Here is a 16,195-nt window from a genome sequence, read left to right on the forward strand (position 1 = left end):
TCACCGTTCTCATTGTGTCTCGAATTTTGATTTATTTCTTCTACTTAACTCTTGCTTTGTCTCTTTCGCAGGCCACTTTGGACCGGACCTGTCTGAGGATATCCTCCGGAGAATGGGGCTGCACAAAGATAAAACTGTTGCTAACTTGCATCCCAAGGCTCTAGCCCATGACCGCAGGACGTCGCCGAATGATCTTATGGATCAGCAGCTGAAAAGCTTGAATGTGGTGGAGGCCCAGGCGAGGGTTGTAAGTAACATGCCGCGCCGCACGCGAAAAACGAGGCCTTTGGCGGTGATGGCGTCGACATCGGCTCCGCCTTCCATCCCCCCTGTTCAGAAGGAGACGGTGGAGATCGTTTATATCTCCAATGGGGATGACTCCGATGAAGAGGAGGGGTCGCCCCTTGTCCGTAAAAGAAAGCAGGCAGCCTTTACCGCTGCCGTTGCTTCTGCCGCTGACGAGGAAATGCGCCCTTCGGCCAAGAAGGCCAAGCACGGTATTGATCTATCCTGTGGCTTTCCGGCATGTCTGTGTATGTTGATACTGATACTTGCTTTAAATTTTGTAGATCAGCCGCAGTCGTCCGCCGCTCTTGTTGGGCGGCAAGTGGAGGGGAATTCTGTGCGGGCTGGTGATCAAGACGTCACCGTGAATCCTTCGTCCCAGAAGGCTTCCCTCTCCCAGCTGCAGGCCGGTGATCAAAATGTCACCGCTGTTTTCTCATCCCAGAAGGTTTCCTTCTCCCAGCTTATAGAGGAAGGCACGAAGCTGATCAAGGAGCTGGCGAGGTGGAACGTTCTTACCGGTGCTCGTATCGTAGAGTAGGAGAAAGCCGTGGCTCAATCCGCTTTTGAGCTTAATGCCACTAAGAAGGTGGCCGCGAAGGCGAAGCTGGATCTTCTCAATGAGCAAAGGCTTAGGGAGAGATCTTTGAGAAGGCGCTCTTGGTCGAAAGAAAACTCGGGCGGGGACGCTGAAAAGGAGGTCCTTCACGAGAGAGCCAAGGCCGAGGTCGCGGCAGCCTGAAAGCTGCGAAGCTCTTTGGAGAAGTGTAAACTTGTTCAGAGGCACGCCGACCTCTACCTCCAGCAGAGGAACGAATCCAGGGACCTATTTAAGGCCCAGGCGGAGGTGATTCGGAGCAAAGAGGCCGTCACCAGGCAAAAGGAGAAGGACATTGAGATGCTCCAAACCGTCATGCTCCCTAACATGTGCGCTGAATTCCGGGATTTGGCCGAAGGAGCTGCTAGGGAAGTGATTGGGGAGCTCTTCCCTCTCGATGGTTCCTTTCCGTGGGGCAGATATGACGAGCTGCTTGATGACAAGCTTGAAGCCAAGGAGAAAGCCGTGGCGGAGAAGGCCAAGGAGGCGGTGAGGGCGAAGATAGAGAAGGAGGCGGCCGCGGAGAAGGCAGCTCTTGCTGAGAAGGCTAAAGCGGCCAGGGAGGAAGCCGATCGGGCAAGGGCAGCTGAGGCTGCCGAGGCTAAGGCTGAGGCTGCTGAAGCTGAGGCTGCTAAGGGAGCTATTGGGTTGCCCCTCGAAGAAGGTGTTGCTACCGCTGCTGATGGCGAGCAACGGCAGACTTAGAGAGATGATATCCGTAGCCTTTTGTCTTTTGGTTTGTCCTTGTAATTTCTTGTAATTAGTTGAACATTTTTAATAAGAGCTCGTTTCTTCTGCCTCTGGCCTGGCCGAGGTTTTTACCTTACTTCTTTTTCTTGCGCTAGTATTTGAGCCTCAACTGTACTTTTAGCGTCTCTGTCTTCGTCTAGGTTGTCTCCTTACGTTATTAATTGAGTGTCTCTTTTGTTTCCGCCTCGGGTTGGCGGAGGCAGTCTAGAGCGCGTATCTCAATCGTGTTAACGCTTCTAAGGCATTTTGATTGCTTTGCGAGTATCAACTGCGCTGGTCGTGATTGCCGCTCTTGTCGGTGTGACAGTGTGAGCGGCAAGATCGCTTCTTATTCGATCGCCGTGGCGTCTACCACTTGTGGTGTCTTGCGACGGCGCCTATTTCTTCGAGGGGGGCTGCGTGGCGTCTACCACTTGGAGTGATGCGACGGCGTCCAACCTCTTGGGGTGACTCGCCGTGGCGTCTACTACTTGGGGTGACTGCGACGGCGGCGCCTATTTATTCATGAGATCGCGTGGCGTCTACCACTTGGAGTGACTGCGACGGCGTCCAACCTCTTGGGGTGACTGCCGTGGCGTCTACTACTTGGGGTGACTGCGACGGCGCCTATTTCTTCATGAGACTGCCGTGGCGTCTACCACTTGGAGTGACTGCGACGGCGTCCAACCTCTTGGGGTGACTGCCGTGGCGTCTACTACTTGGGGTGACTGCGACGGCGCCTATTTCTTCATGAGACTGTCGTGGCGTCTACCACTTGGAGTGACTGCGACGGCGTCCAACCTCTTGGGGTGACTGCCGTGGCGTCTACTACTTGGGGTGACTGCGACGGCGCCTATTTCTTCATGAGACTGCCGCTCTTGTCGGTATGACAGTGTGAGCCGACATCTGCTTACTGATAAAGACTACCGCTCTTGTCGGTATGACAGTGTGAGCCGGCGTCTGCTGGTTCCTAGTGACTAGGGGAAAGTGAACGTTCTGATGGAAGACTTGGGACGGTTTTTTCATTAGGTAAAAAAAACATGCGTCGGGGTACCCAAAGCTGTTTTGGACACCTCCGCCGCTACATAGAGTATTCCCGAGATTACCAGCGTCCTAATGGCCTATCAAAGGCACAACGTCCTAGTCAGCCGCTAGTTACATCCATGAGGTCGCCCTCCTGTTGTAAGGATAGACCTTTCCCTTTTTCTGATTTCTTTGCCACTTTGAGGGATTGCATGTTGCATCCTCTGGCGGCTATCTGGACGTTGACCACCTCGTCATTCTCGTCTTTGGAGACGAGCTTATGCGCTTCCCCCCGGTCCGAGACATACATCAGTGTTAGGGCCCGGATGGACATCACTGCGTCAGCCTCGCTCAGGGTGACTCGGCCTATGAGAACGTTGTAGGCGGACGAGCCGTCGATGACCACGAACTCAGCCAGGACATTCTTAGCCGCATTCTTTTCGCCGAACGTCACCGGAGTCCGATCGACCCGGTGGTACCAGGCCGGCCGGAGAAGCTGTATAGTGGGTTAGTGCGGGGGCTCAAGTCCTTGACTTTCGGCCGAGGCCGAGGAAGCACTCCCGAACATGATGTTCGTGTACGCGCCGTGTCAATCGGGCACCTCTTGACCAGGTGGTTGGATATGTCCAAATTGACTACAAGTGGGTCGCTGTGAGGAGCGATGACTCCTTCGTAGTCCTTCCTTCCGATGGTTATATCGGGGATGTTGGAAGCGGGGATCGCTGTGTTGGGCACAAAGTTGATGGCCTGATATAGCTCGTTCAGGTGCCGTTTGTGCCCATGAGCGGACCCTCCGTTCTCGTTGCCCCCGATGACGACATGGATTACTCCTATCCGTTCGAAGACGGATTTCTTACCTGAACTGTCGGCGTCAGTCTTTTGGCCTTTGGCAACGTACTTGCCGAGGCTTCCCTTCCGGATCAGCTCTTCGATGGCATTCTTCAGATGCCGGCAGTCGTTGGTTAAATGGCCGGTGTGGCCGTGGTACTCACAGTACTGGCTCGTGTCACCGTCACTTTTTGGCTTGGGGGGTCTCTCCCACTTCTGGCCCTCGTTTTTGCTCAGGGCGAAGACCTCGGCGGCTGATACGACGAGAGGGGTTTTATCGTTATACCGCCTCTGGTGGTACATTCCCGAACTCCACCCGGCGCCCGCCGAGTCTCATTTCTGGCAGATTTGTCAGGCCGTGACCTATTACTGTCACGGCGTCTTTCATCGGACCGTGACCCGTTGTTGTCACGGCGTCTTTCGTCCGGGTTGTCCTCCCGGCGGCTCTTCTTTTCTGAGTGCTCGGCCTCGCTGGGGCCTACCCAGGTTTTGTGATAGTCTTCTACCTTGATGGCCTGGTCGGCCATCTTTCTAGCGGCGTCCAAGTTCAGTCCTCCGCACTTGATGAGCTCATTTTTTAAGTCTCCCCTTGGGAGGCCTTTCATCAGCGCGAAGGCCGCCAATTCGGGATTAATTTCTCGAATCTGCTGGACCTTTCCGTCGAACCTCTTCACATAGCTTCGTAGAGACTCGCCCCCCTCCTGTTTGATAGTTAGGAGGTCCGACGTCTCCACGGCCCTTCTCTTGTTGCAAGAGTACTGGGCTAGAAAGGCGTCCCTTAGGTCGGCGTAATAGTATACCGAGCCGTCGGGAAGCCCCTTGTACCAACTTTGAGCCATCCCATGCAAAGTTGTTGGGAAAACTCGGCACCAGACCTCATCGGGCTGCTCCCATACCGACATGTAAGACTCGAAAGCCTCAGCGTGGTCGGCTGGATCACTATCTCCTTTGTACGATAGGGGTGGCAACTTGAGCTTAGTTGGCACCTGGACTTCTAGGACGTAGGCGTTGAGGGGCTGTCTGACCATGTGTCGAACGACACGCGGCGATCGGCTCCTCGCATTCCTACTCCGGCTCCTCGCATTCCTACTCCGGCTCCTCTCCTCGTAGCGGGGAGGACTCCTTCTTCGACTCGGACTTCTTCTCCAACTCTGCTGAGTCGGACTCCTCTGGTTCCTCCGGGGTAAGCCTCGTTCGTGTTGCGGGGACGCTGTCCTCCCATGAGTGCGGGAAGGACTCAGGTCTACCACGCCCACTTTGGGCTCCCCGCGACATGGGTGGGTCGCTTCTCCAAAGTGCTCGTTCAAATTTCTCGGAGTCACGTTTTGGGCTCTGGTCTCCTGGATGGTTTCCGCCGCTCTTGTCGGCGTGACAGTGTGAGCAGGCGTATTACTAATTAGGTCCAGGACCATTTTCAGTTTTGCTATGTCAACCACATGTCCCATGATGGTGACCTGGTTGGCTGGCAGCGGCGTGTCCGGCATTATTGGCATCCCGAACTCCGGTTGGATTACTCCGCCGGTGGAGGGCTGCACGACTCCAGAATTGTTGAAGGTGTCATCCTGGTGGAATGGGGTTTCGTCGGTCACGACTGCGTCTTGTTGTTTCGACATCTTCTTGGCTTTTTGGGTGGGTTTTTTGTGTTTCTTTTTTTTTTTTGTTTGGGAATGAATGTGACTAGCTTCTAGTGTCTTTCCCCACAGACGGCGCCAATTGTTCCGGGTGTAATTCCAGAGCAAGTATAGTTACCACCCGTGGCTTGTTGAATGATGTCTTGAGCTGGATTCTCCTTTGGTCTTAATCGTTCCTCTCGGCCTCTCCTGCAACAATGAACGAACCGAGGGCTTGGCTTTGTGCCAAGCGTACTCACTCCGACGCTCAAGTCAGTAAACTTAAAGGATAAGTCGTTACTTGACTAAATGTATATTGTAGAGAGATAAGGAAGATGTTACCAGATGAATAGTGTATTTAGGTTTAGTTGTGGATTCGTTGGATCCTTTCCTCAATGAAGGTTGAGGAGTATTTATAGGCTTTCACCTTTTGTCACGCAGTGGCCAAGTGGCCAAGTGGCTAGCAGGTGGAAAGACTGATCTACCCCTCGGCCGAGGGACCTATGGCAGGCCGGCGGGCCTTGTTGACCCACCGCCGAGGGGTCTTGGATGTGAGTACGCGGGTATGTGTCCCGGCTGGCAGGTTGTCATGCCGAGACCAGCCGACAGCCGATGGGCTGCATCGGCTAGGCTGTCTAAGTCGTTGACTTGCTGTGGATATCTTTGACCTTGCTCAATATGTTGACTTGGTCAGCGGTGCAGAATATGCCCCATCAGCTCGGGTTACCTTTATTTACCATTTAAATTTTATTTTCTATGAAATATGATATGCTAAATTTGTTTAACACATAAATTTACAATTTATATCTTGAAATCATGATGAGATGTAAAAATCATCAATAAATTATGAAACACGTTCATCACTCCCGCTGTTAATATTATTATTTCACTACATCTCTTGCTAATACTATTTCTTCGGTTACTGTTGTTTGTTTAACTACTCCTGCTATTTTTACGGTTAATCCGTTAGTTTTGTCAAACTCATATATTTAAATAAAATTAATACTTTCTTAAAATCGAATTGTTAGTTAATTCTTCATACTCTCTGCGTTGTTCCTATGTTACTTTCATTACATGTGTTATGACTACTATTACTTTCACTTCTCCCGCCGTCATTTTTTTTCACTACTACCGCATTTATTATTGTTAATTTCACTACTCCCCTTGCTGCTAGTATGGCTTTCACTACTCCCGCTCCTATTATTGTTACTTTTACTACTCACAATGCATCGATTGACTTACCAATCGATTCAACAAATATAATATTATTAGATTTATATATGTAAATAAATCTGAAATCTGAAATCTGAAATTAGAATATTATTAAAGAGCAATCATTATTTTTTATTAATTAAATTACAATTTTTATAAATTATGAAATATTATATTTTTTGGAAATCTAGATTGATTGATTTACCTTTTAATTATTTTCAAAATATAACATATTTATATTATATTTGTGTATGTTAAATAACTAACATCTTTATAATAATTAATATCATAAGTGAGGCCTATTTATTTTAAGGAAACTTACCATATTCTAGTATTCTCTAAATTTATATTTTAACCAAAACTATATAATATTTACATTAAAGTCCCTTGTCCAGGTCTATCACACAATGCTATGATTAAAAACTATATAATATAATTAATTTGTATAAATTTATTTAATTACATTAAAGTCACTTAGTTTCTGAAATTAATATATAGTATTGATGATGATTACGCTAGTTAATTAACATTGTTTTTATTGTAAGAGTATCTTAGTCTATTAACACTTTAATTTTATACTGATACAGTGATACTTGTGCAAAACAGGTACAAAAACTCACTTATTAACATAGTATATATAAGACAAACTTTGTACTATTATACTGTATAATATTTCTGTCTCTAAATGCCTTCTTAAATCTATATATATACATAAAAGAGAGTTTTTGAGCGATTCTAGAGCGTCCACATCATCAAAAATTAATTTAGGAAAGTTTCATAAATATATTTTCCACATAAAAAATAAAGTGGAGAATCTTTTAATTATTATAATATCTATATTTCCTATTTTATATTCATGAGAAGTTTCTAATTTTTATATAAAAACTTTGACATTTCATCTAGCAAAAAAATGTCGTTATAAAAATTATGAAAATAATATAATTAGATTCGTGGCAAAAAATGCTTTCATTAGATTATAAATTTCATATGATTTGCACATATGAGTATTAAAGATGGTGTACTTCTTTTAATATGTTATATGTCCCACATTGAAAAACAATGTTAGTGTGGTGATTATACGTATAAATTATATAATTGTCCCACATCGAAAGATTAACATAAGATGGGTGATCCTATGATTATAAATAGAAGTCATCATTGGAACTTATATACCAACCAAAAACCTTTTGAATCTCTTAAGTATTGTTTTGGAGAGCTCTTAAGAGTTTATATCATTATCTTCACAGTATGATATATAAATATTTTTTCTATATTATGTATTATATTCAAGTGATGTTTATAATCTTTATATAAAAACTTATACATCTAATTTGCCAAAAAAATATTATAAAAAAAACGTGCGAATATTAATAAATAGTACTCCCTCCATTCAAGACCAAATACAACATTTTCATTTACACACTTGCCAAGAGACAAATTACAACGTAAATATCTTTAAGTTTACATTATAAAAAAAATTAAAGTTTGATATTCTCATTGTACTTTATAGGTGAATCAAATAAGATCCCACATGACCATATTTTGTCTTACATATTGCAAGGAATCGTAAAGATTCTATTCGTTCATGAATAGTGTAAAAAAAGGAATGTTGTATTTGGTCTTGAATCGAGGGAGTATAGTATTTGCTCATTATTATTAACCTGGGTTAGATGTCGACTTATGTACGAAAAAGATGGTGTATTTCTAAGTATGTTATTTGTCCCACATTGAAAAATATGTTGGTGTGGTGAATATATTACGTATAAATAATAGAATTGTCTCACATCGAAAGTTTATCATAAGGTGGGTGATCATATGATTATAAATAGAAGGTATCCTTAGAACCTAAATACCAACCCAAAACCTTCTGAGTCTCTTAAACATTGTCTTGGAGAACTCTTAAGAGTTTATATCATTAACTCCACGATATGATATATATATTTTTTATATTATGTCCAAGTAATGTTTATAATTTTTATATAAAAACTTATACATCTCATTTAGCAACAAAGTAAAATAATTTTTTTTTTTTGAAAAATTATATAATTAGATTCGTGGTAAATAAATGCTAGCATTAGAGTATAGTATCATATTATTTGCACATATTTTAATTACGATAAGAAGTTAAAAAAATGTATTATACGAATATTAATAAATAGTACTCCTATAGCATTTGCATATTATTATTATTAAACTGGGTTAGATGTCGAATTAGATGTGAAAAAGATGGTGTATTTCTAAGTATATTGTTTGTCCCACATTGAAAAATAATGTAGGTGTGGTAAATATACTACATATAAATAGTTGAATTGTCCCACATTAGAAGATTATCATGAGGTGAGGTATCACATAATTATAAATATGAGTCATAACTTAGGGGTATCAACCCAAAATCTTTTGAATCGCTTAAAAATTATCTTAGAGAGTTATTATAAAAGTTTGTATTAACGGCAAACCTTAGTTACAACAATACCATACAAGTATTAATCACGTAGATATTTATAAAAGCGATTATATATTACTATATTATTGATATTATAATGTTTATTTTAAGACAATCGATAATATAATAACTTTATTTAAGACAAAGTCATAATTAAAAAATAAAATGGGTGCTAAATATACATAAATTTGTTTGTGTCATATAATGATAATCTCTGCACTAAAATAGAAAATTTATGAATTATAATACAATCAAGTGTTGCATAAAAAGATCTTGAATCCACAAACAAATCAATAATGAGCTTTTTTACTTTGATAAATAGTAGAATTAAATCTTTTTAACTTTCAAATATAGGTAATTATTATGCCTCATTACATTTGAGTAACTAAAATACATCATAATTTTTAACCATTAATCAAAATCGCACCAGAAAAAAGAAATATTTTGCGTTTGTTTATACATTCTATTGTCCCTCAATTACATCTTAAAAGTCGTGTTAGGAAAAAAAATGTAATTTAAATCATATCATTTGTACATATTTTAATTATGACAAAAAATGGAAAAAACATACAAATATAAATAGATAGTATAATATTTTCTCATTATTAAATCGGGTTGGATATCGAAATAGGTGCAAAAAAGATGGTGTACTTTTTCGTGTGTTATATGTCCCACATTAAAAATAATGTAGGTGTAGTAAATATACTACATATAAATAGTTGAATTGTCCCACATTAGAAAATTCACATAAGGTGGGGTGATCTTAAAAATTAATTTAGGAAAGTATTATAAATAATATTTTTTGATGTAAAAAATAAAGTGGAGAATCTTTTAATTATTATAAAATTTATTTCCTATATTATATTCAAGTGATGTTTCTAATTTTTATATAAAAAATTTTACATTTCATTTGGCAAAAAAATATCATTAAGAAAATTATGAAAATAACATAATTTGATTCGTGGTAAAAATGATATCATTAGCGTATAGATTTCATATAATTTGTACATATATAAAATTGTGTACTTCTTAATATGTTATATATCCCACATTGAAAAATAATGTAGGATTATATAAAAATAATAGAATTGTCCCACGTCGAAAGATTAACATAAGATGTAGTGGTCTAAATAAATGAATAGAGATAAAATGTAAATATTAAGACCTTATAACCAATTTTTTTTAACTAAGTTAATTACCCCGTTGTAACGCACGGGCATCCAAACTAGTACAGTAATAATTCTATGAATTATGACAAAAAAAAAATCTCCAAATTAAAGTACTTATTTTTAAGGTAACAAAAATTTAGGACTAATGAGGGGCATTTATGTATACTGATATAGTAAAAAAGTAATATTATTGAAATTGTACCTCTAAAATAATGAAGGTAATTTTTATGCGTACTGTGAAAATCATACTCCGTATTTATGAAGCAAGCTAAGGAAACAATAAAAGATGGAAGATATTTAAGAGATTGAGGGAGTACATATTTAAATGACATAACAACTAACAATACATAGATAAACCTATTTCTTGTCAAAAAAAAACAAACCTATTTGACAGATGTAAGACCTGGTTTTTCTGGTTTAATTCCAGCTTATTTTAATTTAGCTCAACTCCATTTAGTTCAATTCAGCTCACCTTTTCACAATTAACTTTTATTTCCGTTCATTCAGTTTAGCTCGGTTTCATTCAGTTCAATTCCATTGAGCTCGACTTCATTCAATTCAGTACAAATTCAATTCAACTACTTTCAACAGAAAAGAACAAGGCTTAAGTTTATAACAATATATCCGCATACAAGTAGCTTACATGTAAATTAAATGCAAATACTCTCTCCGACTCAATAGATTTCGTGTATTTTTTATTTTTTGGCTAATAAAGAAGTCATTGGAGTGAGTATAAAATTTGGTCAAATCTTGAAATAGAATCTGAGTAATAAATACAGTCTCAAGTCCTCAAGTAGTCAGTCCTCAACTCCTAACCAGACAGGCAGATACTGTTCCCTTGGCAAAATACCATCCCTATACATACACTTGATATCAGTATATCACCAACCACGCCAACTGTATATATCTCCGTGATCTAAGCTTACTGCTTACTCCGTCAACGATAATGTGGGACGAATATGAGTACAGAGCATTGTTTCTGTGGGAGACCAACTTTTACAATGACGTTGTTCTGGGGACGTTCTTACCGCCGGCGATGTGGGTTAAACTTCCGCATTTCTTTCAGACTTGGATCCGTAACTTCATTAGTGGCTCTATTGTTTATCTTCTTCCTGGTTTCCTCTGGTCCTTTGTTATCTACTATTGGAAACGCAATCTTTATATTCCCAAAGGTAACACTTTCTACATCTATCTCACTTCTTACTTTGCGATTTACGAGACTAGTTAAGATACCAGCTAGGGTGATTTTCATGGCTTATGATGTAATTTGTGTGTTCGTATGTTCTTTGGATACTACTCCGTATGTTTTTTTGCGAGAAACCATTTCAAGCAAAAGTTTACGCCGATGGGTTAGGCTCAATCAATTTCAGAGTTTTTCATTTTAGTTTTACATATTTTTATCGTCTCTTTCGGATTTCTTCCGGTGGGTGGCATTTGAACAAAAATACTTGTGTAAGGCGATCTTAGACAAGTATTATTGTAAAACGGGTCTTTTTCATAACTACTTTTACCCAGTAATGTGGTTACGCGGCATTATATTTGCCTTGAGTTCGTTTTACATTATTAGGCTGAATAAGAGAAAATATGAGATATTTTCTCCAATTTCTTGGAATTAAAATACAAAGTATTAATATTAATGCTATAGGAGGGAGGTGATTTTCACTCAATTAAGTAGTTATTAGAGAATATTAGATATAATAGAATATTACAAAAATATATTATCAAGAGATAATATACTAGGTAGGATATTATCTTTAGAAATATTATTTGGAGTATTCCCCAATATACTCCACTATAAATGTAGTATCCATCAATAATAAAGCACCTCATCCAATTCATTATACCGTCTTATGGTAGTGTGTTTACATATACCAAAAAAAAGTAGTGTCATTTTACATACAAAACTACTACCAAAATAGAAATGTGATAATTTTATAAAGAAGTCTAAAAAAAGGTTACGATTTAAAAGAATAGGAGGAAGTATTTTTTGTGCGGGTTCTAAATAGAGTCCGTTGGAAGATGTTAATACAATAAAACCAACTCCATATCTTTTATTTAATTATTTATTTTCAGTTCAGTTTGGTTTAGAGTACTTGTTTTCAGTCTAGTTTTTTCCGATTTTTCAATTTAACTTTCTCAATAAAATATTAAAAAAAGAAAAAAGGTGTAATAACAGTATTACTCTTCTTGTTGAGGATTAACGATGTATGTGACATAACGATGTATGTGACATCTAGTATGTGACATTTACATGAAGAAGGTTGATAGTTGATAGCTCTCTTTAATCTTAATCAATCAACTTCGTTACCAAGTTATCATGTGATTTATGTAATGAGCTAGTAGGATATTTCTTTACTTTAATCAAATGGGACTTTAAATAACTAACACCACAAGTTGTCAACTTATTAGTTTCGGTCATCAAGTTGTGTAAAGTTAAATCAAGATTATTAAACGTGATCTTGTCTCACTCTTTCCATGTGCAATCTCAGTCTGCATGCACACCGCACATGCTCAACCACTTCAAATCATTTTAGTACTCCTCCCATCCCAATTAATAATTTACATCTACTTTATTTTACCCTTACAAAATAAAATAAATATAAACTATTCAACAGAACAGAGTGAGTATAATAGTAGTCCATTCGTTTCTCGTTTCAGCCACTTATTTATCTTTAATTTTCTAACTAAATACTTCTCGTTATGAGTTAAATATAGTTTAATTGCTTTTGTGTTATTCTTTGTAACATGATCGATGTCGTTGTCCATTTACTTAATAAGTGTGTTACACTTTAATTGACATAATTGTGTAATGGTGGAGTGGTACAACTTGATGTTTTCCCCTTGATGGTGATGTAACTAGAGACACCACATCAAATTTGATTATTATGGCATGTTTCCATTATGTTTTGTTATAATCATCTCATTTAATTTGTGTGGTTTGGTATTCTTGGCAAGCACCTATGGATAACCCAAATGTTGGCCAAAGATGATCAATCATTTAGCTAAAGTTTCATTGCCAAGTCTAGTCGTGGGGTTGACCACAATATCTAGTTAACACGAGCCTGATTTTATTTAACATGAACCTGACAAAACCTGATTTTATTATATTAAGTATGTAGGAGAATTTACATTAATTTAATCTTTTTTCACCACTTCTTGAAGCGACCCATATTTGATGAAATAAATTTGTTCCCGCATCTCATTTTATTGTATATGGGTCGCAAATCATGTTATTGTCTCTGAGTCGCAACTAATGTAACGTTGTTTCGATTATATTGGTGTCAAGCGGAACTAACCATAGGGTTCTAACCGTTTCAGATTGCGTCCCATCCCTAAAATCAATGTTACTACAAATATACGTAGCAATGAAGGCGATGCCTTGGTACACTCTGTACCTAACCATCAATGAATATGTAGTTGAAAGTGGCCGCACCAAATGTTTTCCTCGCATAAGCGACGTTGGCTGGCCCGTCTACCTTGTCTATCTTCTTACTTATCTTACACTTGTTGAGTTCGGCATTTATTGGATGCACCGAGAGCTTCACCATGTCAAACCACTCTACAAGTTCCTTCATGCAACTCATCACATCTACAACAACCAATCCAGTCTTTCTCCTTTTGCCGGTAACCTATCTTGCCTACTTTTTACAATTTATTTTCTCTGGCACCGTCATTTATTCATCTTTTAACTCATAATTTTTTTATTCAGGTCTAGCATTCCATCCACTGGATGGAATACTACAAGCAATGCCTCATTCAATATCACTATTTATTGTGCCAATGCAATTTAGGACTCACATAGCCCTTCTTTTCCTTGAGGGCTTATGGACCGCCAATGTTCATGATTGTATCCACGGTAAACTGTGGCCGATAATGGGTGCCGGCTACCACACCATCCACCACACGACTTACCGCCATAACTACGGCCACTACACCGTCTTAATGGATTGGGCCTTTGGGACCCTTCGAAACCCTGTTCTCGATGATGACGACAACGAGAAGCCTATCAAGTGTAACTAATTAATCACGTGTATATATAGATGTTGCCTTAGATTCGTCGTTAATATTTGTAGATTATATTCATGCTGATTTTTTTCAAGGGATTTTTATGGCTTGAGTGCATGTTCTTATTGCATTCATATTGTAAATTAATTATTGATTTTGGTACTACAAGCGTTAATATGCTTAGAGGATGAAATTGAGCTAGATAGACTTTGCCGATTTAGCTTCAGAAATTTTTGTCGTAACAAAACTCAGAAATTACACAACTGATTATAATACATCATTTGATGTATAATCTATGAACTGAGATTTAAGTAGAAGATTTTGACTTCTAAGTTCTACCATAAAATTAACGAGCTTTATTCCGTTATCTCATTAGTTCATTTGCATGGCCGAAAGGTAAAAGGCCAAAGGGGCCAAGAGGTGAGTGACTGAGTGGTGTGTTTTATGCTTTGACTAGTTTTGCATTATTATCATACTCCGTAGGACATAACTCATTTTCCTTAACATATTGTCGTGAGACGTGAGTTATAATTAACCTACCCCACTAGTTAATTAACATAATGATAAGTGTAAAAACTCGGGTTTGGTTTATTAGAGCATAAATGTTAGAGTGATACAAGAGGGACACGAATATATGTTGAAAACGCAAGCTCAAGTCACTCTTGATATTTCAGTTTCGTTTACTTGGTTTAAAAGCTAAATATTTCCTAAACTATGGCTAATTTTGGTGTGATACCTATTTGAGATGAAAGTACTTGTCAAAAAAAAAAAAGAAAAAAAGAAGTGGTCATATGCCTTAATTGGTTAAGCAACGAAGGAGACATGATCGTTTTAAGTTGAGTTGTCCAACTTATACGCGGGTGACGAACTAACTCAAGTTTACTTCCCTAAATCGAGTCTTATTATTAGTTTTCTAATTCGAGTCAGTTTGTTATTATTTTCCTAATTAGTATAGGAGAGTTTCCTAATTTGCGTGGAGAGTTTATTTAGTTTCCTAATCCCGAATAAGGTAGTTGTTGTTTTATTTCCAAATTATTATCTTAGTTTATGGTAATTAATAGTGACTACTATAAATAAGGGTTTTTGTAATCAGTTTATAATTGGGATTTAAGGTAATACACATTCATCCTTGCGAGGTTGAGTGTCATTCGTGTTCAGTTTCGAGTTCCTTGCGAAGGAAGAGAGTTGTTCACTCATATGCTAGTATTAGTTGAGGGGTCCTGCGAGATTTTCACAACTAATTTCATATCCCTTCACTATTTTCGTTGTTTACATATCAAAACCAAAAATAAACCCTTATATTTTGCTATGTAAACAAACATAAAAATCGACTAAGTTTTACATTAATTTGGTAAAAATCATGTTTATTTTACATCAAATAACTACTAACTAGAACTCACACCATACCGAGTGACATTCATCTTGAACTCGATTGGTTTATTGGGAGTCCATTGCTACAGTAAACTCGTGTTTCAACAAGCTAAGGAAGGTACTCCGCGAACAACAATTTGCACCTTACACTGACCATACATACATCAGAATTCATAGCTTCTCTTAGGTACACTATCTACTCTAGCGTTTACACTACTCTTGTAGGAAGCGGTCACACTTCAAACACCCAAATAAATGGATCTCATCAAGTGTCTGTGTGCTACCTCAGGCCATCATATCCGTAGATATGAGTCCGTTAAGAACCAATTACCCAAGCTCACCACATTACAATTGGTAGCTAGTAAACACACCAAATTCATACATACAGGGTGGCACAAAACTCACCACCGACCCCCGCCTCACGCTCCAGCTTTTCAAAGCCTACTATATTGAGAAATATGAGTCGCCATCTCCTTGATTTTTACCCATGTTTGACTGTCATCAATTTCGGTGAACATACCATTTGAACCCAAGTTCAAAACATTTCTTGAGTCTTCATAAAGTCCATTCAAAATTGTTGAACTAAGAACCCTTCACTAATACCATGATGAGGACAAGACCGGCAAGTGGCCTTGAAACGCTCCCAAACTTCATATAATGATTCTTCATCCCTTTGCTTGAATCCCGTAATTTGAGCTATAAGCATATTGGTCTTCTCTGGTGGGTAGAATTTCTTGTAGAAAGCAAAGGCTAACTTTTTCCATGAGTCGATCCCAAGAGTAGTTTTATTCAAACTCTTAAGCCATTGCTTTGCGACTCCTATTAATGAGAATGGAAAGAATACCCATCGGAGTGATCTTGAGTTACACCCGTTTGAGAGATAGCTTCACAATAATCACAAAAGGTCATCATGTGAAGGTGT

At 38.9% G+C, this 16,195-nt stretch overlaps 1 protein-coding gene and 1 non-coding gene across 2 annotated transcripts; both read left to right on the top strand.

Moving 5' to 3' along the window:
• The first annotated feature begins 10,483 nt into the window (after window positions 1-10,483).
• On the top strand, window positions 10,484-14,106 carry LOC141643166 (delta(7)-sterol-C5(6)-desaturase-like). Its single transcript, XM_074452207.1, has 3 exons — window positions 10,484-11,069; window positions 13,216-13,521; window positions 13,607-14,106. The coding sequence occupies exons 1-3, from the start codon at window positions 10,844-10,846 to the stop codon at window positions 13,915-13,917; spliced, it is 843 nt and encodes a 280-aa protein (XP_074308308.1). The 5' UTR covers window positions 10,484-10,843; the 3' UTR covers window positions 13,918-14,106.
• A 1,766-nt stretch (window positions 14,107-15,872) lies between these two features.
• On the top strand, window positions 15,873-15,979 carry LOC141644718 (small nucleolar RNA R71). The gene has a single exon (XR_012544328.1). It is a non-coding gene; the product is annotated as a small nucleolar RNA R71 (small nucleolar RNA).
• The last annotated feature ends 216 nt before the right edge of the window (window positions 15,980-16,195 follow it).

Source organism: Silene latifolia, chromosome 2 (assembly GCF_048544455.1).
Source record: "Silene latifolia isolate original U9 population chromosome 2, ASM4854445v1, whole genome shotgun sequence".
NCBI lineage: Eukaryota > Viridiplantae > Streptophyta > Magnoliopsida > Caryophyllales > Caryophyllaceae > Silene > Silene latifolia.